Source organism: Eptesicus fuscus, chromosome 12 (genome assembly GCF_027574615.1).
Source record: "Eptesicus fuscus isolate TK198812 chromosome 12, DD_ASM_mEF_20220401, whole genome shotgun sequence".
Lineage (NCBI taxonomy): Eukaryota > Metazoa > Chordata > Mammalia > Chiroptera > Vespertilionidae > Eptesicus > Eptesicus fuscus.
This window is the reverse complement of record NC_072484.1, coordinates 78523906-78546077: the sequence shown is the minus strand read 5'-3', so window position 1 is coordinate 78546077 and position 22172 is coordinate 78523906. Positions and strand designations below refer to the sequence as shown.

The window sequence follows — 22172 nt, the reverse complement described above, 5'->3', positions numbered from 1 at the left end:
ATCAATTCTCAGATAGAGCACATGCCGAGATTGTAGGCTCGATCTCCAGTGGGGGGTGTTTTTTGGTTCTTACTTAATGATTCTATTTTTTAAAGAGAACTTTGTCAGGACCAGAAAATGCAAGGTTTTTGGTGGAGAGTAGGGAGAGTTCTGCCTCTATTCAAGCCTTAGCTTCAAGGTATCAACCCTGGATGGCCGGTGTGGCTCAGTGGTTGAGCGTTGTCCTATGAACCAGAAGGTCATTGTTAGATTCTGGTCAGGGCACATGCCTGGGTTGTGGGCTCAATCCCCTGTAGGGGGCGGGCAGGAGGCAGCTGATCAATCATTCTCTCTCATCATTGATGTTCCTATCTCTTTCCCTCTCCCTTCCTCTCTGAAATCAATAAAAATATATTTTCAAAAAAATAAAATAAAATTTAAAAAACTATATCAATCCTGACATCCCATTGATTTTCCTGCAGATAATCATTTTGGCACTTATGATTTTTTTCTTGGGGAAAATTATTTAAGAGCCCATTATCAACATGCCCATATTTCTGCGAGAAGTTACTTTTAAATTTGATCATGTTAAGGTCTTCAGGGTGAGCGGCCTATCAGCCCAGATTTCCAGCTGGCCATTTTCTGAGCACAGGACAAGAGAGGGGCAGTACAGTCTCAGTGGATTTGGGAGCAGAGATGTCAAAGTCCCCACACACTGGCTTTGACTAGAGTCCTAGGTGTGAGCTAGCAGGGGTCACTCGAGGGGCACTATGCAGCGAGGAAATGGGGAGATCGAAGAAGAAATGGGGAGGATGAAGACAGAAGTTTTTTACTCTGCGATTTTGCCAAGGACCTGGCTTAGCCCTGGTTTGCCTTTGCAGCAAATTGTGAAGAGGTACAGTGTCACCCTGAGCAGAACAGGTGGTCACAACCTCCTCTGCTTCTCTCCAGCCAGAAGGAGGCTGCTGCCTAGCCCCTGGCGAGGCTCAGGCGATTCAGCAGGCAGACACAGTCATCGGAGGAGTGGTGCCAAGGCTCCTGCCTGGCCGAGCTGTGAGCCCAGCTGTCCCTTGTTTTCTAAGCGTGGAGTTGCTGATGGACTTTGCTCTTTTGTTGAAGAATTGTCTCCAAGTCCCTCTCCTCTGGATTTATTTGATCTCCAAGCCAGAAGTCAAGCCAGCATTGGCTGTTATCTATGCTCCCAAACATACACTTAACAACCATAACAACCACACCACACATTTATGCTTCACTTCTTGTTTTCAAAGGGCTTCTACATATTCTACCTGACATGGGGCTAGAAACAAACTCCACACTGGATTGGGCAGCTGTTATCACCTGTGTGGCATGTGTAGGCCTGAGGTTCAGATAAGTTAATGTGAAGCTATTGTCAGAGCCAGGAGCCTCACTTCAGCCTCTTCATCTGTGGTCCAGGGTTAAGGGTGTGTTAACTCTAGGGAAGAGAATGCACATTCCCACCTCCTATTGGACACAATCTAAATGCCTATGTTCTTAGTAGGCAAATGAAGGAAAAAGGACATTAACATGGTGGGCCCATGGTCATCCCCTTGATAAGGCAAAACTAGGAACTTATAGGAGCAGATGGCCATGGCTGTGACTTATAGAATAAGAAAGCCTGAATTAAAAAAAATAAAAAAAATATAAAAATATATACATATATATTATTGATTTCAGAGTGGAAGGAAAAGGGGGAGAGAGAGAGAGAGAGAGAGAGAGAGAGAGAGAGAGAGAGAGAGACATCAATGATGAGAATCATTGACCAGCTGCCTCTGCATGTCCCCTACTGGGGATCTTACCTACAACCAGGGTATGTGCCCTTATGGGAGAATCAAACCACTGAGCCACGCCAGCTGAACTAGAAAGCCTGAATTTTAATTCCAATGAATTATCTCTGTGACATTTATTCAACTCAACCTCTCTGAGCTTTGTTCTCTTCTTAAGCAGGAATAATGCTAACCTGCTGTTTATTCCCTACAGAGTAAGACAATGAAACTATAAAATAAAATAGTGTTTACAATATAAAGCACTATTCAAATAGGTGTTTTTCAGCATTGTTTTAGATTATTTTCACATAGAAGGAGTAAATAAATAACTGCTGGAAGAATGAATGAAGAAATGAATGAATGAATAAATTGACTCTTTTGAATATTCTACATCTTTTCACAAATGTCAGCTCCCTCTCACCACACGTCAAACAGGTGGCCTGCCAACTACAGAACAGCAAGAGGTCAGGGGAGGCGTAGGGGGGACTGGAAGCATCATATTGATGGCCTCGGGCAGTCTGAAGTGAGTGGGGTGGGTTTCCAGAGTGCATGAGGAGGGGACTCTGCTGATTACCTTACTAGGCAAATAGTTACAAAAATAATGTGGGTCAAGTGAAAAATAACAGTTTGAATCCCACATCTGCTTTCCAATGCTAATCTTGACTAGGTTCATTTCATATGAATCTTGACCCCTTTATGTATCAAAAAGAAAAGTTAACATTGCCTGCCTTAACTATATAAACTTCATGTTTTATTAAAATAGTTCTGGCAAAAGAATTTTATAAAATTTAAAGTGTCATAGAAATAAAATTAATAATATTCATTCCATAAACATGTGTTGAGAGCCTGGGCTGGGGTGATTTCCCTGGCTGCTTCCTTCCAACTATTTGCAATAAAATTAAATGGGAGGGGAGAGCTAGGTGAGGTTTTATAAAAGATGACACATACCAGTTTCCTGAATGATAAAATGTCACTCATTAGTCATAGAATGCAGCAGGGTTGGGGGAGGCATGGCTGGAGGGGAGACTTGAGAGAAAAGAAGACTCCCAAAGAAAAGAAGAAATAACATGAGCAGAGATCTGTAGTCAGATCAGGAATCACATGCATATGCCTTGAACTGGGGAACTGAGAAGAATGGGACACAGGTTCTGCCCCCCGCCCCCAAGGTCAATGTAATGTGGTACCTCCCATGAGAGAGGCGTGCCCAGGATGCTGCAGGTGAGTCAGTCAGCGCATAAAAGTTAGCCAGATGACATGGGAGTAGACCACATCTCAGACCAGGAGCCCAGCTGGTTCCAGTGTATACCATTGCATGTGAAAGCATGTAGCATGCAGGGGGGTGAACATGGCCAGTCTGGGAGAGAGAAAAGAGCCCAGCCTATCTGTTTTATGTTAATGGGGATGGAAAATAAAGATGGCTTGTGCATGGCTTTCAATACACAGAGAATGAGTGTATTCTTTAGCCTGTGAGTGGAGGGGCACAGAATAGTCTCCTGAGCAGACAAATGATGGTGTTAGGAAAAGTCATTCTGGCAACAGTGAGCTAGCTGGACATGCCGAGGTGGAGAAGAACCAGAGACAGAGAAAACTAGTTAGCTGGCTACAAAAATAAACCAGGCCCAAAATGGTGATGGCCCAGACTAAATTCATCAGGAGAAATGGAAGGATCAGACATCTTCTTTCATCTATCAGATGGAGGTGGAGTGTGTTCACAGTATCAATCAAAGGTATTCACTAAGAATTATTTCATTTCATTTATTTATTAATAAATTTATTTTTTAAAATATGTTTTTATTGATTTCAGAGAGGAAGGAAGAGAGAGATAGAAACATCAATGATGAGAAAGAATCATTGACTGACTGCCTCCTGCATGCTCTCAGCTCTAGGTTCTCCTTTGCCCAGAGAGGCACAAGTCCTTCATCCCTGGGGCACAGGCCTCCCCATCACACCTTCACTGACCAATGTTCACTGAACCCTGCTAAGAAACAGCCCTGGTGCTGGAAATGCAAACACAATGAGGTCTAAAATGAGTCCTGCCAAGGTGAGTAGTGTTTTGCTGAGGTGGACAGCTTGGGCCCACTGGTCAGTAGAGTTTGGCATTATTTTTGCTGTTGCTAAGTTGGGAAATACTACTGATAGTACTGATAGCACTCCATGCATTCACAGGAATTGAAGCATTGATTTGAAACTCGGTCTCTGTTGGAGGAGATGCCTTCAAGCCTGCCTTGTCAACTTCTCGCTTGGGGCCAGCCACGTCCCTGAAATCTTTAACCGCTGACGGGTCGAATCCAGACAGCCTGCCACGGATAGGACTTCGGCAGCCCTGCTGACCAAAGACACTCGCTGCTGTGTTATACCCATATCGGAATTTCTTGAATTCTGCTTGAATTGAATCCCAGCTTACCCTATATTTGTAGTCAGGTATTGTCACTGCAGGCCGACTCATTAGGGGTCAACTCGGTAAATTTCTTAGTCCTAATTCTCCTAGTCCAAGGGACTCCTCTGCACATGTTCCCCACTGCAATCCCAAAAATGCCTTGGAGCAAACCCCCCTGAGATAGGACAAAAGCCACAGGTGTGGGACCAGCATTTTCCAGGAAACCGAGAATAAAATGGGCCCCCGAGGTATTGGCAGCAAAGTACCAGGAAGTAGAACAGAGAGGCAGGTGCATGCACAGTGCAGCGCCCCTGAGACAAGAGAAAACCAGACCTGCATTTGTTTGGATACTGCTTCACTTTACTCAGAGTGTATTTAATCTGGCTGAACTGTCCCAATTAGTCTGTTTGGGTTATTTATGTGGAAGTGTTGAGCTGTTGTGGCATTCTCCACCTACAGCTACCAGGTTTATTTGTGCTTCAACCTATCACCATGGTTCTCAGAGCAAGATGAAAAGTAAAACAGAAATAAACCACCCAGAGCCATCGTAGGGGGCTGGGGGGCGGGGGGGGGGTGTTCTCCCTCCTCTAATGAGCCACCACAGCCAAACAAACAAGGCTTTCTGATAGTGCACCCATATTGCTGTAGCCATGGAAACACACTTAGCAACAAAGAAACCTTGACCTTTCCCCATCTGTTTAGAATCCTCACAATGACACATTAGCTTCAACATATGAAAATAAAAAAAAAAGAAGGGCATAAATGTTACATTTTCTATGATTCCCAGGCAGTGCCTAGCCCAGTATGGATACAACTCCTAGATGAGGAGGGAATGAGGCAGTTAGTTTTAGCCCAACTAACACTCTGAGGGGGAATCCAACGGACATTCTACTTGCATTAAGCGAGATGACTCAGATCTGCTCTGCTGCTGACCGAGAGAGTCCAGGAAAAGCTCAAATACTGGGCCAGGGATGGACAGCAACAGGAAAAATGCCAGCCAGCGTAAATATTCCCGAGAGACAGCAATGGAGATCTCTAACACCGGATCTTCTGTGAGGGCTGACGCTGTCTTCCAGGCAGCTACTGTCAGCAGCCGGAGGCTGGAGACAATCGAGACAGATGCAGTCCAGTTCTGTCCGATCCGATAAGCATTTAAGGAGGCTGTCTCTGTTTTCATGGACAGATAAGAACTGGGGATAGAAATACACAAGACAGGGTCTGTCTCTAAAATAGTACTCTCTTTTTTTTTTTGTTAAATAAAAAGATATTAACTCACTTAAATCAATTACAAAAACTCTGTGAAAGGCAAGATGGATGTTGCAAAAGTAATAAGGGAAGGTCGGTGAAGTGTCACTTGAGCTAAACTTGAAGACGGCAGAAGATTTTCAATAACTTAACTGTCATATGAGGAGAGAGATGAGTCCAAGATATATTAACTCTTTAATGAAGGAACCAGCAGGACGGCAAAGCCAATTTGAAGGAGCTGAGAAACAGATAGATGTCAATGGTGGGGGTGGGGCGGGAGCGGGTGGGGGGGGGACAAAGGAAATATTGCAAACTTAGATTGAAAACTGGGTAATGCCCAACAGAACAATAAAAACATAGCTTGGAGGTATCTTTTCTACACAATAAAAATCATTTGCAACATATAAATCTTTCACAATTTAGCACCCAATTTTAGAGCATCTGAGCCCTAATCAAATAATAACTAATAAGCCAAACAAAGTTACCTTCCTCCAGAGTGAGATGAACTGTGGGTGCACTGGCTATAAACTGTTCTAAGATGACCTTGAAAGGGATGAGTATTCTTTCTGCCCTAGTTCCAAGTTTTGAAAAACTTTCCTTAACAAAAATGGAATATGAATAAGAAAGCAACAGTGGAAACAAGCATCATTACAACTGAAGGAAGAGCTGGGATGACAAGGTCATTACTCAACCCTCCACCCAAGTGCATTATTAGGAGAAAAATAACACTCTCGCCTTTGGATGGAGTAAGAGAAAATAAGATTCAGTTTCAATCTGAGAAATAGAGGCTGGAGTAGATAATCTTACAGGATTAGAAATATGTTGAGAATTATTTATTGCCATTTGCTAAAAATCCTTGTGAATAGACTAATAATGGGGTAGGCAATCATTTTTGAGAATTACTGACCCCACAGGAAAATAAATAAATAAATCAAGAGCTCCAAACAAAAAAGAATTTGTTGCTGCCTCCCTTAGAGAAATATGAAATGCTTAATACTTGCTATTTTTGATTCAGAGTTAACTAATACATTGAATGCAACCAATGTGTACTGAAAATATGTATTAACCTCCAATTTCATGTTTACGGAAGTTGGAATGGAAGAAAGTGGGGGGAAGGTGGGGAAAGGCAGAGAAATGAAAGAGAGAATATAAAGAAGAAATGAGTGAAAGACCAGACTAGGAATCAAAGAGCAAAAAAAAAAAAATAAAAAAAAGAAGGCTAGGAGGAAAAGGGAGGGGACAACTGAGATGGAATCAGATCAAGTCACAACCAGGAAGGTGCAAGAGACAATCAGAGATGAGTTAAAAGAGCAAAGTGAGAAAGTATAGGCAAAAACAGAGTGGTTCAGTGAAACTGGAAATAAAGGCATGTTGAGATTTCCATTCCCTTCTTTGTGATGCTGTTAGAAGGAAGCAGTGATCAGCGCTTGACCTTTATCCAACGTTGTCAGCCAAACCCAGAGGGGAGAAATAGCTCTCTAATCCATAGGGGGTGTCACGTAGTCTGAATGAATGCAAGCTGGACCCAGATTCCCTGAGGTGAGAGGCTTTTGTTCCCCATGAAGCTGAGCAGCTAAGAAGAGGTGACCCATGTTCAAGGCCGACCCAGACTTCCAACCGATGGTGTGACCTAAGCGAGTCCCAAGCACTGGACACCGCCTGGTGTGGTGTGGCAATAGTAACGTGTCCAATGGACTTCCAGGAGCTAATAGAGTTGAATGAAATGACAGATGAGAACACACTGCCAGGGATTCGGCAGCCTTCCCAGCCCAGGTGTGGCACCTGCTGTCTGGATGGAGCAGGTGAGGGGCCACGCCCTCCAGGCCACACACACACACACACACACATGCACACACACACACACACACACACACACACACCATGATACTAAACCTCCTTTTGCTCTTCTCTTTCTCCCACTTCACCCTCAGCGCCCAACACAACAGACTCCGCCTTGGAGAGGTTAACACAAGTTAGAGAGCGGCTACTGGGCCGTTTTCTGCTTTTAATTTCTGTTTAATGATGTATTAGCCAGGGAGCTATCACATCGCCTTAACAGCCTTTCCTGGACGATAAACTGTGCTTGGCGCCCACCTCGGCCCACAAACCCCACAATTAAGTGGTCGTTTGTCCTCGCGAGCCTGGCAGGAACAGGAGTCGGAGGCAGGCTTGCAGGAGCCCGGATTATTAAAGTCATAAATAACCTGGGTGCCCCCACCCAGGCCCCCTTCTTATTTACTTCCTTTCTGTTGCTTTGGAGATGGGAAGATGGGGGACTTAATTGCTTGGAAAGAAAGTTGCCTACGGACTGCATAGCACTCTCCTCCCAGAAACAACACGATAAACCTGGGAGGCTCAGGGGTTACAGCTCAATCAGGGCTCTGCTGCCTGGGGCTGGGCGTGGCGCTCCCCTCACTCCGCACACGAAGATGCTCCAAGAAGATGCTCCACGAGGTGGAGAGCCACCTCTCGGGCCAAAGGGAGGCCCTGGAAGATCCGGTTCTTATTCACCTTGTTCCATCCCCTGCATTCAGTTTTTAATAGGGTTTTCATTTTTAAAAATCATTTGGCAAGTATTATTTTAGGCATAGAAATCCCTGAATAGTAGCTTGTATTTAATATTTTTCAATGTCATTGTTTTACTCAGATATTCTATCTCATTTGATCACAAATTTTAAATTAGTATCACAAAATATACATGCATGGCTAAATAACAGTTTATCTAGCCAGAGCTCATCTCTCTAGAGCATTCTTACATCCAATATATTATATAAAAGCATTACATAAAGCACAGCAGTTTTCTGGAAAGTGGAAATTGATGTCATACATATATATACATATATATATTTCACTTTACACACAATCCTCACAAATGTATGTACTTTCCCAGTCCTCAATCTAGAAAGTAATAATCCTTCTGACAGGCTCATTTTTAGGGACCACTCAGTCCCCTCCCTACTTCTCTTGTCCAAATTAAACTTGTGAAATTCACATAACATAAAATGAACGGAACATTTCCGTGGCATTTGACACATTCACAATGTTATGCAACTACCACCTCTATCTAGTTTCAAAACATTCTGATCACCCCAAAATGAAACACCATACCCATTGCTCCTCTTCATTGCCCCTCCCCCCAGCTGCTGGCATCCAGTGATCTGCTGAATTTATGTATTTACCAATTCCATACCCTATCTAATAAAGAGGGAATATGCTAATTGACTGTCACACCCTCACAAAAGATGGTGGCGCCCACAGCCAATAAGGAGGGGATATGCTAATTGACTGCCATGCCCTCAAAGATGGCAACGCCCAGTCCCCTCAGCCTCGCTGGGGCAGCAGGCACTCGGCAGGACTGGGCCCGTCCCCAGGCGGGTCCGGCTGCTCTGTGGCCTGTCTCCAGAGTCCCCCAGTCCATTCAGCCCCCTAGCCGCCCAAGGCCGGCCCAAGGCACAGGCAAGCCTTGGATGGCAGCTGCCCAGCCACCCAGGGCTGCCTGAGGCTCAGGTAACCAGGGCCAGCTGAGGCTTGTGCTGCTGGCAGTGGCAGCAGCAGAGTTGTGTTGGGGGCGTCACCTCCCCCTGATCGCCGGATCGCCTCCCACCCCTGAGGGCTCCCGGACTGTGAGAGGGGGCAGGCTGGGCTGAGGGCCCCGCCCCTCCAGTGCATGAATTTTCATGCACCGGGCCTTTAGTGTAAATATAATTATTAATTTAACCAAGTCTCACAACATAATATCAAACATGTCAAGGATACAAGTGAAAACTACTCTTCATACCAAGGACCAGGACAACCACATACTGAATGATAAAAGACAACTAACAAGTACCAACATTTTGGAATTATCTGACATGGATTTTACAGCAGGCATCATAAAATGTCTTCATTTAGCAATTATGAACACTCTTGAAACAACTGAAAATTAGGAAATCTCCTTGTTTTTGTAAGCCCGTATTTTGTCTAGGATGTTAAAGTTCTTTTTTAATACCTATCTCTATTTTGAATCATGTAAATCAAAGTTTTACAAAAGGTCCAATCTTCAGAAAGTTACTTTATAAAATGTTGCCTCTAACATGTGTGTTAAGATTTGCACCATGATACTAACGACGCTAAATTATGGTTGAGCAGAGAGAAGTTAAAAAGACTCTAGGCCATACAATGAGGCTTTCTTCTTTAAGTTATTTAGAGGGAAAAACTTTCAGGCTTCTAAACTAGAAAACCAGCTCTGTGGACAGTAGGCAGGGCCCCAAACCTCTAGCTTAGTGGGCAGCGCCATCTAGTGGCAGCACTTTGTTTCTGGTTTCAGTGTTACTAGCATTAGCTGGATGGCTTCAGAAAAGTCACTTAACTCAGCATCAGCAGTCTCCTGCATAGAATTGGGGATTACAGTGCTGGTACCTTCTCAGCTCCTGAGTTAAAAAAAAAAAAAAAAAAAAAGTATATATATGAAGTAATGCAGAGCCTCGGGGTCTTTATTATTAGTTCATAGTTTCGCTGGAAAGATGAAAGTTAATTTTTGCTTTGATGCTAACAGAAAGCAGAATCCTCAAGGTCCTGTGAATTTAGATAAGTTTGGCTGAAAACTATTGGTTTTCTATCCTGCTAGAACTGTGGCATATGTTAACCCAGTGGTCGGCAAACTGCAGCTCGCGAGCCACATGCGGCTCTTTGGCCCCTTGAGTTTTTAGCAAAGGTCAGCTTAGGAGTATCCTAATTAATAACAATGTACCTACCTATTTAGTTTAAGTTTAAAAATTTGGCTCTCAAAAGAAATTTCAATCGTTGTACAGTTGATATTTGGCTCTGTTGACTAAGAGTTTGCCGACCACTGTGTTAACCTATTTAGTGCTTCTGAAAACGTATGAAGTGACTGCCCAGGACCTTTCTATGGTCTGTGGCCCACACAAGCCAATTACAAAGGAAAATTATGGGCCCAGCTCTGATGCCATCACTGGTAAAACTCGGAGGAGCCCAGGGAGGGGACGCCATCCTCAGGAAAAAGACAGACAAAAGCAGACTTGGGCTTCTCCCTGGCTTGGCAACAAGGTCCCGCCCAGGACTCCACAGGGATTGAGGTGCCCTGTCTGAGGCCCACTAATTGCCTTTTCTAGCCTCTGGGTCTTCTGTTTCTCATTCTCATTCATATTCAAGACCATGATCTGAAACCTTGAACAGATATGCAAAGTGTTTCTTAAATGCAGACAATTGAAGTAGAAATGTTCCTCCCTTGCGCTATTAATTATTTTATAGCTTTCCCCAAGCACCCTTTGTATAAATAGTGACTTAAATGGTGACTATAAAATGTGCAGAGAATTTCCCCCACTTTTCCTGCCCCTGCTTCTCAGTTGCATGTCCGATGGACACCCAATCCTCCCCTCTCTGAGTATATGAGGAAGAACCGCATCCAAGATACACTTTTCTTTTTTTATAAAGAACCTGAAGACCTTTCAGTACAACCCCTGCCACTAACTGCCCATGTGAGCCTGGTTCAGTGGCCTTCATACTTCACTGTAGCATGGAATTAACTAGCTAACTCATGAAAAGCATCAGCAGAGCCTGGTACATAGTCAGTCCTCAATAACAAATACTTGAACAATGACAAGCTGGCTAACTTGTTAGTTTGCAAGGAAAAAATTCTCAGACATTAATGCTTCTGACACCATTGTAATAAGCTGGTTACTTAACAGGAAAGGAGTGAAAGACCAAATAATATAGGCATGCCATTTACACAGCTTTGCCAAAAAGCTTCCAAAAAAGAAAGTTCCTCCCTCTCTCTTGGCTCCAGGGCACCTGGTTCTTGTGGCCCCTGCTGCAGGGCTCTGTGCTCTCCTGTGCCCACAAGGTGCATGGCCACGTGGGCTTCACACGTGGACTGGACTTTAATCTGGCCTGAATGCTGAACCACACCCACCTACAACATGGAAGGGGAACGCTGGACACTGGTCTTACTTCTGACATTGCTGAACTCCCAGCTGCCCCTTTTCCAGGACTGGCTTAAGGGGCAGGGGACTTTGGAACCCAGGAAGTGTAACTTCAGCAAATAAAGCCTTCTTCCACATTCCATCCTTGAAAGTCGTAAAAAAATTCATTTTCTGAAGATAATGCAAGAGCCTCAAGTCCACTCGTGTCTGGGAAGTCTGGCCTATTAATTCCTCCAGCATCACTTTGTTTTCTAATCCCCAAAATGCGTCCTCTGGATGGATATTATTAGGCAGCCAAGGTGAGAACTCAATGAAATGGGACTCTATCTCCACTTAGAACTGGAAGGATTCAATTAGCTATTTCATAATAGAAAAATCTTTGCTTATCTAAATTAGACCAGTTTTCTTTTTTTAACCCCAAACCAACTCGTGTGTAAACACTTGTATGTATGTATGTATGTATAGCCTGAAATGTCCTCTTATTTGAGCCTTTCTTGCCCCCAGGAAGGAGAAAGCAAGTGTGAGGTGTTGATAATCAGCAATATCAAGTGTTGGTTATTCACTATAAGCCAGGAACATTGTATGCACCTCTCAAAGTCTCACAATTCTTCAGTGCTTTTCCATTTTACAGATTGTGAAACTGGGTTGAATACCTTGCAAAGATCACACAGCCAGCGTACTGCAGAGCTGGGTTGGAACTGAATTTTCCTGACTACGAGTGGGTTCTGCTCTACCTTCTTCCTCAAGAAGAGGTATAGCAGAGATCATCCACAAGGGTCTGAGTGCTTCTCCACCAAAATTCTCTCTCCCTCTTCTTCTATCCTCTGCCCAAAACTCCATCATTGGAGAAGACAGTGCTGTATCAGGGGGAAAGAAATTCAAGTGAGATAAATGAACCCTCAATCTCAGGACTGAGGCTTACTGTGGCTTTAAATCCCATACATACCTCACTGAATATCACTTTTATCGCCTGTGGAATATACATAATAAAACTGGTCCTTCTGATCAAATAGGGCTTTTGTAGTTTAGAATGAAAAATCAAAATGAGGTTATATATGCAAAAGCACTTTTTCAGCCAGGTTTGCTTTTATTGTAGAAATTCTTAAGGAACTCCATTTCTTTAAGTCTTAAAAAAATGTCCATTTAAAATTCAATAGGGGAAGGTGCATTTTATATGATAACCAGATGACAGCAGAGCACAGAGGATTTGGATACAGTATAGTTCTGTAACCTGGAGGTAACAAAAGAGAGAGAGAGAAGGGAGGGCTCCTATTTCACTTACTACCTATACCCAGCATTGACCCCAAAAGGTCACACATCTCAAGTGCAAGCAAAACCTAGGACTGGCATGAAAAATACCCCCTGAGCTTTTCATCTTCATTTCAAATATTGATTTATTTTCCAAATAGAAGCTGGAACACCAAATCAACTAAGAGCACCCATCTGATAAAAGATATGCAAATATGTTTATAAATATTACAGTATCATCTATAATGTTGACAGGTCAGATAAAGGCACCAACCTTCAGCTAAAACTAAATTCTAAACACAGGATGAAGATAGAGTTTTTACACACACGCACTCAATCTATTTTATTTTCAGCTCAACAGATGGTTACAAATTGCATCTATTATTCATAGACTTCCCAACCCCCATCCACCTTCAGGTACAAATCAGACTCCAATATTGAAGGAACCTCCAATATTTGAAATTTAAAAACCAACAGATGATCAGAATTATCAAAAAGTATTCTGGATGTGTTCATTAACAACAGCAAAAAAATGCAAACAAAATCCTATATAATAAAAGCCTAATATGCAAATTGTCCCCTAGACCGGGAGTTTGACCACTTGCTATGATGTGCGCTGACCACCAGGGGGTGGCGCGGGACACGTTGGGTGTCAGCGACGTGGCACTGGCAGTGGGCGGCAGTGGAGGCACTGCTGGCTCCAATGGGCCCCGACGAGAGCGGGACTATGGCGGGATGGTGGAGCAGGTGAGCGGGTGGCACCAGGCCAAGGTGGGTGCAAGTGGGGGCCTGATCAACCCGCCAATCACCCCGCAGATGGTGACCAGCAGTGGTGGTGGGGGGCAGGGCTGCCGCCCAGCTCCCAGGCATTGAAGGAGCCAGGTGGGGGGGCCTGGACCAGATCGATCACCCTGCAGACGGCAACCAGGCCCCGGGCTGGGGTGGGGAACTGGGGGTGGGTGGCAGTGACCAAGTTCCCACAGCGCCCAGGCAGCGGGCTGTGACCTCTCGCTGGTTACCTAGGGGCAGAGGTGACAGGGGTGGAGGTGTGGTGAGAATGCAGGGTGTCCACCAAGCTCGCTCTCACTGCCCGATACCCTCCCCCGGGACACCAGAGCTCGCGCGCTGGGGAAGCCCCCACACTCAGGTGCCAGGTGCCTACAAGGAGCCGGCCCTGCACCCATGCATCCTCTTCCAGGTGAGCCGGGCTGCAGCCACCGGGACCGCAGGGGCCGGTCGGGTACCCCGTGGGTTTGCGCAGGAGCAGATCTGCGAGGCTGTCCGGGAGAGAGCAAGCTGCCGGCCTGGCTTCCATGCGGTGCCTCTGGGCGGCCCAGAGGCCCACGCTGCGCCCCAGCCCGCGGCGCCTGGCTGTGCTCACCACATCTCTGCGTTGGGGACTCAGGTGCCGTGACTCAGGTGAGGGGGGCGCGCGGGGGCTCTGGGGCCCAGGTGCTTCCCAGGAGCCAGAGGTCAGCTGGGACCTGCCTTTCCACACCAGACGCTCATGCTTCGATCACTGGCCAGGCCTAGAGACTGCACCCACACACACATTTCACACACCGGGCCTCTAGTTTAAAATAACAAAAACCTGGTTAAACATTTGCCAAGCAAGAGTCCATCCCTGTAGCAGCAGCCCAGGGAGACCTCCTGCTTTCCCCAAGTGCTCCATCCACCATTCATTTTTGTCTCCTTAATAAATGAGATGCAGAATCCCTGAAGGCAGTGGGAGGGCCCAGGCAGGGAAGGCAGGATGTCTGCACAAAGGTGGCCCTAGGATTGATCTGACAAGTGACTGCCTGGGCAGGTCTCCCTTGGACGGGCCAGCCCTGCGCTAGAAGTCCCTGGGAGATGATGGATGGTTTTGCACTGACTTTCTGAAAGGAAGGTGCCTGTGGAGAGAGGTCCCAATTTGCAGTTCTTTTGTTCTTTTGTTTTTGTGAGCACTGACCTCTAGCTCCCTCCTGTCTCCTTCCTTCTCTCCTCCCCCACATAATTCTATAATGCCTAGAGAGAATCAGAATAAAAATAAAGAATAATCAGGGTCAAAAGACCAGAGGGCCCATCTCTGATCTGTCTTGTGTGGCTGATGAGGCCTTAGGCTCCAGCATATCTGACAAGACATCGATGGAATCGATGAGGCTAAATGAAAACGTGCAGAACATCCATGTTTTACATGCAGCCATTGGGGGAGAGGAGGCCCAGCTAGCAGGGTCTGGAGGAGCATGTAAAGGAGGAACTGGCCTGCGAGGCTCTGGGACAGGAAGCCAGCAGGAGCCGAGGGAAACCCAGGCATGAAATGAGTAGAAAGAACACTCAAAGCAGGTAAACACTGAACACAGTGCTTCGTTTAGGTTGGAGGGATCTTTTATGTGATTGTCAAGAATGTGTTCATTTTATAAAAGTTGGAAAACACAGGAACCCTAAAACACGGTAGGACTTTTGCTGAATGGGTGAACGCATGTAGGTGAGTCCCACATTTAGTGACACGGGATGAGGCCTCACTGCCAGGCATTACCTGGGCCGGGTATGCACACTCTACACCTTTCAGTAGCCTAAGACACCACACAATAGCAACTCAGTGCCTGACCTGGGCAAACTCAACTGCTGACAGGCAGACATGACTGCCCTGGCTAATGGGTTGGCATGTTCATTCCTTCTGGGCTTCAGTCAAGTCACTTAGACACTGTTTAAGGCATAAACCAGGATTTTAAAAATTTTCCTAGTTCACTGAATAGAAGATTAATTACTGTATATATTGAACAAAGCTTCAATGCTTCTTTAAATCCAGTGAATGCATAATTTGAATATTTCACTCTGACAATTCAGCATTTCGTCTTCATGAAGCCTCGCTCAACGAAATTTCAATAATGCTGTTTTTAATTAGCTACTTCCTGTCCAGTTAATAAAGCTAAAGTACTGAAGTCACCCACTACAGTCCCAAGTCACCTGTTCAAGACTGATGTTCTTTGTTCCTCCCACCTCCACCTCCACCCCTCTGCCTCAAGCCCACAGAACCAGAGGGATGAACCAGAGGGTTCATCCGAGTGGCACTGTAATTACGATAATAGCTGATACTTACATGGCAATTACGACGTGCCAGGATCTGTTGTAAGTGCTTTACGTGCATTAACTCATTTAACCTTCACACGACACTATGAGGTAGGGACTATTATTATCCTCATTTTACGTGTCTAGTGGGTCTCTGGAGTGGCTTGCTCAGGGGAACTACAAAGGAAAAGGGGAGAGAAGAAATGTCCTTAGTTCAAGGACATTTACTCAGGATTGGAGGGATGAAGAGATTCTGAGCCCAGCTGTGTTCTCAGTCAGCTTCTCCTGTGGTCCGGCTTCTCCTAACCCAGGCCTAGAACTACGTTTTAAGGAGTTGAAAGACAGGTAAAGTCTCTCTGGGTCCTGTGCGTAAGGAGAGTGCTCAGGGGGCTGGTGTCTCGCTCCATTCTAGGAAACTCGGAGGACAAGAGGTAGTCAGTGTATGACTCTGGAGGAAGAGTAAGACAGAGTCACTGCTTTGGTGCGGCAAAAAATGCTTAAGAATTTTTCATGGACTAGAGGTGGCCAACACAGGAGAGAAAGCTGGGCTAGAACTACGTAAAATCTCACGCAAAAAAACTGCCAGGGAGGATGGAGGGTTCCAGCAAACAAAGTGTTTTTTTTTTTGTTTGTTTGTTTTTTTAAATATATTTTATTGATTTTTTACAGAGAGGAAGAGAGAGGGACAGAGAGCTAGAAACATCGATGAGAGAGAAACATCGACCAGCTGCCTCCTGCACACCCCCCACTGGGGACGTGCCCGCAACCAAGGCACATGCCCCTGACCGGAACCGAACCCGGGACCCTTCAGTCCACAGGCCGACGCTCCATCCACTGAGCCAAACCGGTTTCGGCAAACAAAGTGTTTTTGAAACAAACTGCCTAAGAGAAGGACTGAGGGCAAGGCAGCTGAGCAGAGAAAGTCACTGGTCACTGGTAGTCCCTACGGGAGCCTCTAAAAGCCCACCCAAGCATGCACGCTCTAGAAACAGCCTCAAACACTTAGTGGCCAGAACATTACAGCTTTGTCAGGGCAGTACTTTTCAGGGAATGACTTTCCAGGCCCCTTACTCTCCTCCCTCCTAGTGTCCCAAGGTTTGAAGGGTCAGAAACGATATTAGCCAGGCAGTAAGGGAGAGGTCTACAGGAGAGAAGGTGGATGGATGGTGATCCAGAACTCATCTTCCCATCTACAACAAAACTCTCTGATTGTCTCAGACAGAGATGGCATGCCTTCTCACCTGGGAGGTTTCACTCCGTTAGTTATAGACCCCTTTGCAGTATTATTCTTCCTTCTTTTGACTCATCACCATCATCTTATGGCTCTCTTATTGTGTATGTTAAAAAAAAAAAAAATCATCCCTTTACCCAACATCCTCTTTCCTGTCCCTTCACTTATCTCCTCTAAAGGAGATGCATATTTAACAAAACACCCCACTTTACCAAGTGCCAATTAAAAAGCTGTAACTAAAGAATTACAAGAATTCAAAAGGTTGGAGAGGTCATTTTTAACAGGGTTGTTTTGAGAAAATTTTGGAGGAGATGCCAATAGAAATAGGACTAAAACAAGAATAGAGGTAAGTTAAAAGCTTGTAGGCAACAAAAATGATTTAAATATGTAAAGCAAGAAAAAGGCAAGAGAGAGGATGGAGCTTGCCTATTAGTTTGGGCATAAACTCCCATATGAAGCTATGCCAAGGACTTTTCATCATTACCATGTTTCTAATCTGCACGTGTACTTTATAGAAAGCACAGACCATGTGCCTCTAGGATGTCTCCTAATTACATGCTTCCTTTCTAGCTGGTAACCCCACTCTAGAGACAAACTCACAGATGAGAATTTAGGGAGAAATAAACATTATAATTAATGGCATTCTCTGAAACGGTGTCTTAAGTAAACCTTCTTAATCTCTGTCATTTGATATTTAATATTTATTTAGCACCGAGAGAATAAACTATTCTTTTCCTTCCAAAACAAAGTCACATGACTATGCACATGTTAATTTGTAAGGATTATTACTGCATTGCTCTTCTCATTTTTTGATTATTCCTTTTTCTCAAAGTTGCATGAGGCAAAAAAGCTAGATGGATTAGTGGGACTTCTAGTCTTAAAAGACAAAAAATCACTTGGTTAAAATCAGAGAAGATATATTAACAGTTCTAGGGGAGCTATTTCAAAATTCATCTAAAAACTAAGCTGAATCAAACAAGATTTACTTCAGAAAAATAGTTTATGCTTAAACGTACATGTAAAAATATCTTGGGCTCCATACTGAAGGCTGCTGCAGATTACATTTTGGCTACATTTTCATATCCTACTTTAAGTATATACAACCTAGGAGAACTGAGAACTATAGTTTAAAAAACAACAACCCAAAACCAATATTTATGAATGTCTTATTTAAAATGAACTGTAAAAGAATGAGCTATAACATGTAAATCTTTAACCTTTTGCACTCGGATGTCGAGTGTGACTCGACACGGTTAGCATCGAGATTAAAATTACTCTTTGAATGTATCAATAATTTGAAATATAAAAAAATCCAAATAAATAGCTTGTATGAAAAGAAACTCCAGTTTTTTATTCTACTGCCGCGCTTTGTAAAATCTGGGGTATTTAAAAAATTAAATCCCGAGTAGAATAAAGGAATCGAGAAAAAAGCAAGCGAGTGCAAAGGGTTAAGTATTGTGAATTAGGCAAAATCAAATACTGTGGACAGAAGGGAAGAAGGGAGAGATAGACAAAACAAAAAAACTTCTAAACTGAGACAATTAATCCAAATTCATATAACTGCTCTCCCGATGTGATGACGGAAAAAAAGGACATTTCAAACTCAAAGACTATAGTGTTTTACTATCCTATATAATAAAAGGCTAATATGCAAATCGACAGAAGGGTGGAACAACCAGTCACTATGACACGCACTGACCACCAGGGGGGTAGACGCTCAAAGCAGGAGCTGCCCCCTGGTGCTCAGTGCACTCCCACAGGGGGAGTGCCGCTCAGCTGGCTCATGGCTGGTGAGCACAGCGGCGGTGGCAGGAGCCTCTCCTGCCTCTGCTGCAGGCAGGCAGTAGGAGCAAGGGGTCCCAGACTGCGAGAGGGCACAGGCTGGGCTGAGGGACCCCCGCCCCCACCCAGTGCACGAATGTCGTGCACCGGGCCTCTAGTTACAGAGCATAAAATTCCTCCCAAACTCTCATATATATGTACATGAGCCTAGAATTAACTTCTCATGTCCTAGGTTATTAACAATGTGTACATTTGAAAATAAATATATACAATATTTTAAAACAAAAACCTTCAAGAACATATTTAAGCACTGCCATCCAAGGGATTCAGACACCATGTAACATTTAGGATATATAGTATCTGGAAGATTAAACATTCTTGCTTGCTTGTTACTTTGAAGTCTTCATTATCCACAGGCTGCTTCTTGGGGGACCAAACCAGTTTCATTTTCTCCAGTACTATAAAAATGAAAAACATAAAGAAACAAAGAGAAAAATAATTAGCTTCAATGTTCACAAAGAAAGATAAACTATAGTTATAGATTTATAAGATGCTTCGAAAGAGATAAACACATTCTTTTCACAGAAAAAAAAACAAACCCTTAGGCTTATTCTAGTCCTTTAAAAAAACAGTCTTCTGTAGCATGGTTCAGTGGTTGGGGGTTGACCTATGAACCAGGAAGTCATGGTTCAGTTCCTGGTCAGGGCACATGTGGGCTCAATCCCCCCTGCGGGGCGGGGGGGGGGGGGCGGTCCTGCAGGAGGCAGCCAAAAAATGATTCTCTCTCATCATTGATGTTTCTCTCTCTCTCTCCCCCTTCATCTCAGAAATTATAGAAACGGAAAATTAAAGAAATGATTAAAGACCCAAATAGGCTTTGATGACACAGTGGATACTGGGTGAGGGGGAAGTCCAAGCAGACAGGCTTTGAGCTTGGAAAATTAGAAGTATTAGTAACTGTGTTAAGAAGTCAGGAAGGAGTTCACAAGGAGAGGCATGTGAGGGTGGAGAGGAAAGAGGCCTAATTTTTCTGTTTGCTAACCATTTTCCTAATCATCATTATGAAATACATAATTAAAACGGGTTTTAAATCTGAGGTTTATCAGCATCAGCTAGTGTGGAAAGGTCTTCCCTCATTAGACATTTGTATGAAAGATGTTGCTAACAGCAAGTCTACGGATACACCTTTTCAGTGTGTGGTATGCATTGCTTTTCTCAGCCTCCAAATCCTTCCCTAAAACTTCACCATTCACCAAAACTTAACAAGTGTTAAGTCTCAGTTGCCATGGCCTCCACTAAACCCAAAATCATTTTCAAGAAGGGCTTATAATCATCACTGACCACAAAGGACGAAGACACCCATGTTGACATTCCACTACAGAATGAAAGAAAATGTAAGTGGGATGTCTGAGAGTTAACTGTACATGAAACATGTTCATGTCAGATGACCGGTGAAATATCCAAAAAGGCTTGAACCCCCAAAACATCCCAGAAGAGACAGGAGCTGGCATGAGGGGTGTGGCTCCATGAGGACTCTGGACAGCAGGCGGAGAAGCGGGAGAAGCACGCTTCCCTCAGGGAACTGACCTGGGCAAACTTGTGAATCTGCTCCACCACCGCAGCAAACAGGGCGTGGACACTCTCGTCAATCAGACTCTGCATGTAATGCACCGCCTCCTCGTCCGACAGGTCCAGGCGGAATTTATCCTGCACCTACAAGGCCACAGTCTGTTAGTCTTCTGAACAAAGAGAACCAGGTGTATTTCAAAGATACTTAAATGGATGTAGACAATACAATGCAGTATGAGCTATTTCTACGCCAAAGAAATAATTTGTGACTTATAAGGAATTCTGAAAACTGTTCATTTGAGGTTGGAAGTTTACTGTTTTTGCTATATGCTCTTTTAAAAAATGTTTTTATTGATTGATTGGTTTTAGAAAGAGAGGAAGAAAGGACCAGTTATGTCAGAACTCAGGGCTTTTGGTGCCAATTATTATTTTCTACCACCAGAGAAATTCCATCACTGACACTGCTCGTGCCCTTTAGAAAGTTTATAATTCAAGTTAAAAAAGCTATACTATCTTTCTTTGAAGTTGAATACTGATAATCATACTGATATTTAAGATCATCTTGTGTTATTTTTGGGTAAATAAAGTGCTTTACATACACACCCCTTCCTCTCCATGAATAAAGAGTCAGAAATTGATTTGAATAAAAATCTTCAAATCCACTACCCTTCCTTCCATCTCTTGCTGAAACTCACAGTAAAAGCTTGGAATAACTGCTCATCTACATGATGGCCTTCCTGTGTTCTTCTCTTTGCAGGCCGAGTGAAGAAGCAGGTCTCTGCTCTCCTGATATAGTAGAAACCCCTGTGACCATAGGTATGGGTGGGAAGGACAAAGAATGGTTGATTTCTCCTATATGCTATTGGAGTATTTTGCTTCTGAGCCTAGCATGCTCAGCCTGGGAGTCCCAGGAACCAGGTACCCTATTAGGATATTAAAGAAGAGCTAAACTTTTTAGGACAGAGAGTAAGGGCTGCGGTAGAAAGCTTTCTCTCCAAATACAGTGACCTATTCTTGTGACTGTGGGTATGAACTGGGAGGGGGCAGGCAGGGAGGGGGCAGAGCTGAGAGGCTACTGTGTTCTGGAATATGCAGAAAATTATCCACAAGGTCTCTGTCTTAAAATTTGTTACTTAAGAATCTAGGAGCCGAGAAAACAAGGGGAAATGGGTTGTTAAATCTTTCATATATGAAAAGTAGACTGCGATGTGCGAGGATGTATAGAAATTACCTTTTTCACAGTTTTATCTGGTTCAAGAGCAATATCTGGAATGTTTGCATCCACCATCAAGGAAAATAAGTTCAAAATTAGATTAGAATACCTAAGGGTGATTGGGGAAAAAATAGCAATTCGTTAGAATTTTGCAGTTCTTCTCATATAAAAAACACTCCTAGAAATAGTGGTACCTGGATCTCTATAACAATTACTGTTACCCCGAAGGAAAACAGAATGTGAGACAATTCACCAGCTGTCTCAATGAAAAGCAAGCCTCGAAAAAAATATCTTACTCTGGGGTCTTGATATAATGCCATTTCCAGGTCCTACACTATGGAACAAACTTTTGGAGTAATCACCTAATAATGACTTTTTTTTTTCTTCAGTTTTTAGGGAGTACATTCTTTTTAATGGGGTGTAAGAGAATCCATTTTATACCTAATTAGCATTTGGCTAAGCAATGAAGATCTGCCTTTGCTAAATGATGACAAGGACCTGCCATTCTAAGACCACCTCAGTGCCAGGGGTAAATGCATGAAAGGGGAACACTGCCATCCCACTAACCATTCGGGATACCCTCGAGGGACACGAATCACCACTTTAGAAACCACAGTGACTGGGCTGAATAGAAGCAATGCTAAATGAAGGAGAAAACAGCTAGTACTCTATAGTATTAAAAATGGGCAAGATACTAAAATATCATCATCTTTGGATTATGCTGACCCCAACAGGAACTACAGGTTTATCCTCACCAATCCTCAAACTTGCA

The 22172-nt window shown here is 43.9% G+C and overlaps 1 protein-coding gene across 1 annotated transcript in view; it reads right to left on the bottom strand.

Annotated features, from left to right (window-relative positions):
- Nucleotides 1-18439: 18439 nt before the first annotated feature.
- PIK3C3 (phosphatidylinositol 3-kinase catalytic subunit type 3) overlaps nt 18440-22172 on the bottom strand; it is a 76520-nt gene continuing 72787 nt past the window's right edge. Inside the window, exons 23-25 of the mRNA XM_028136118.2 lie at nt 21419-21509; nt 20206-20331; nt 18440-19076 (exon numbers count right to left, since the gene is read on the bottom strand). Of these exons, the coding sequence (XP_027991919.1) occupies nt 19062-19076; nt 20206-20331; nt 21419-21509 (232 nt within the window). The 3' untranslated portion in view covers nt 18440-19061. The remainder of the gene's footprint in view (nt 19077-20205; nt 20332-21418; nt 21510-22172) is intronic.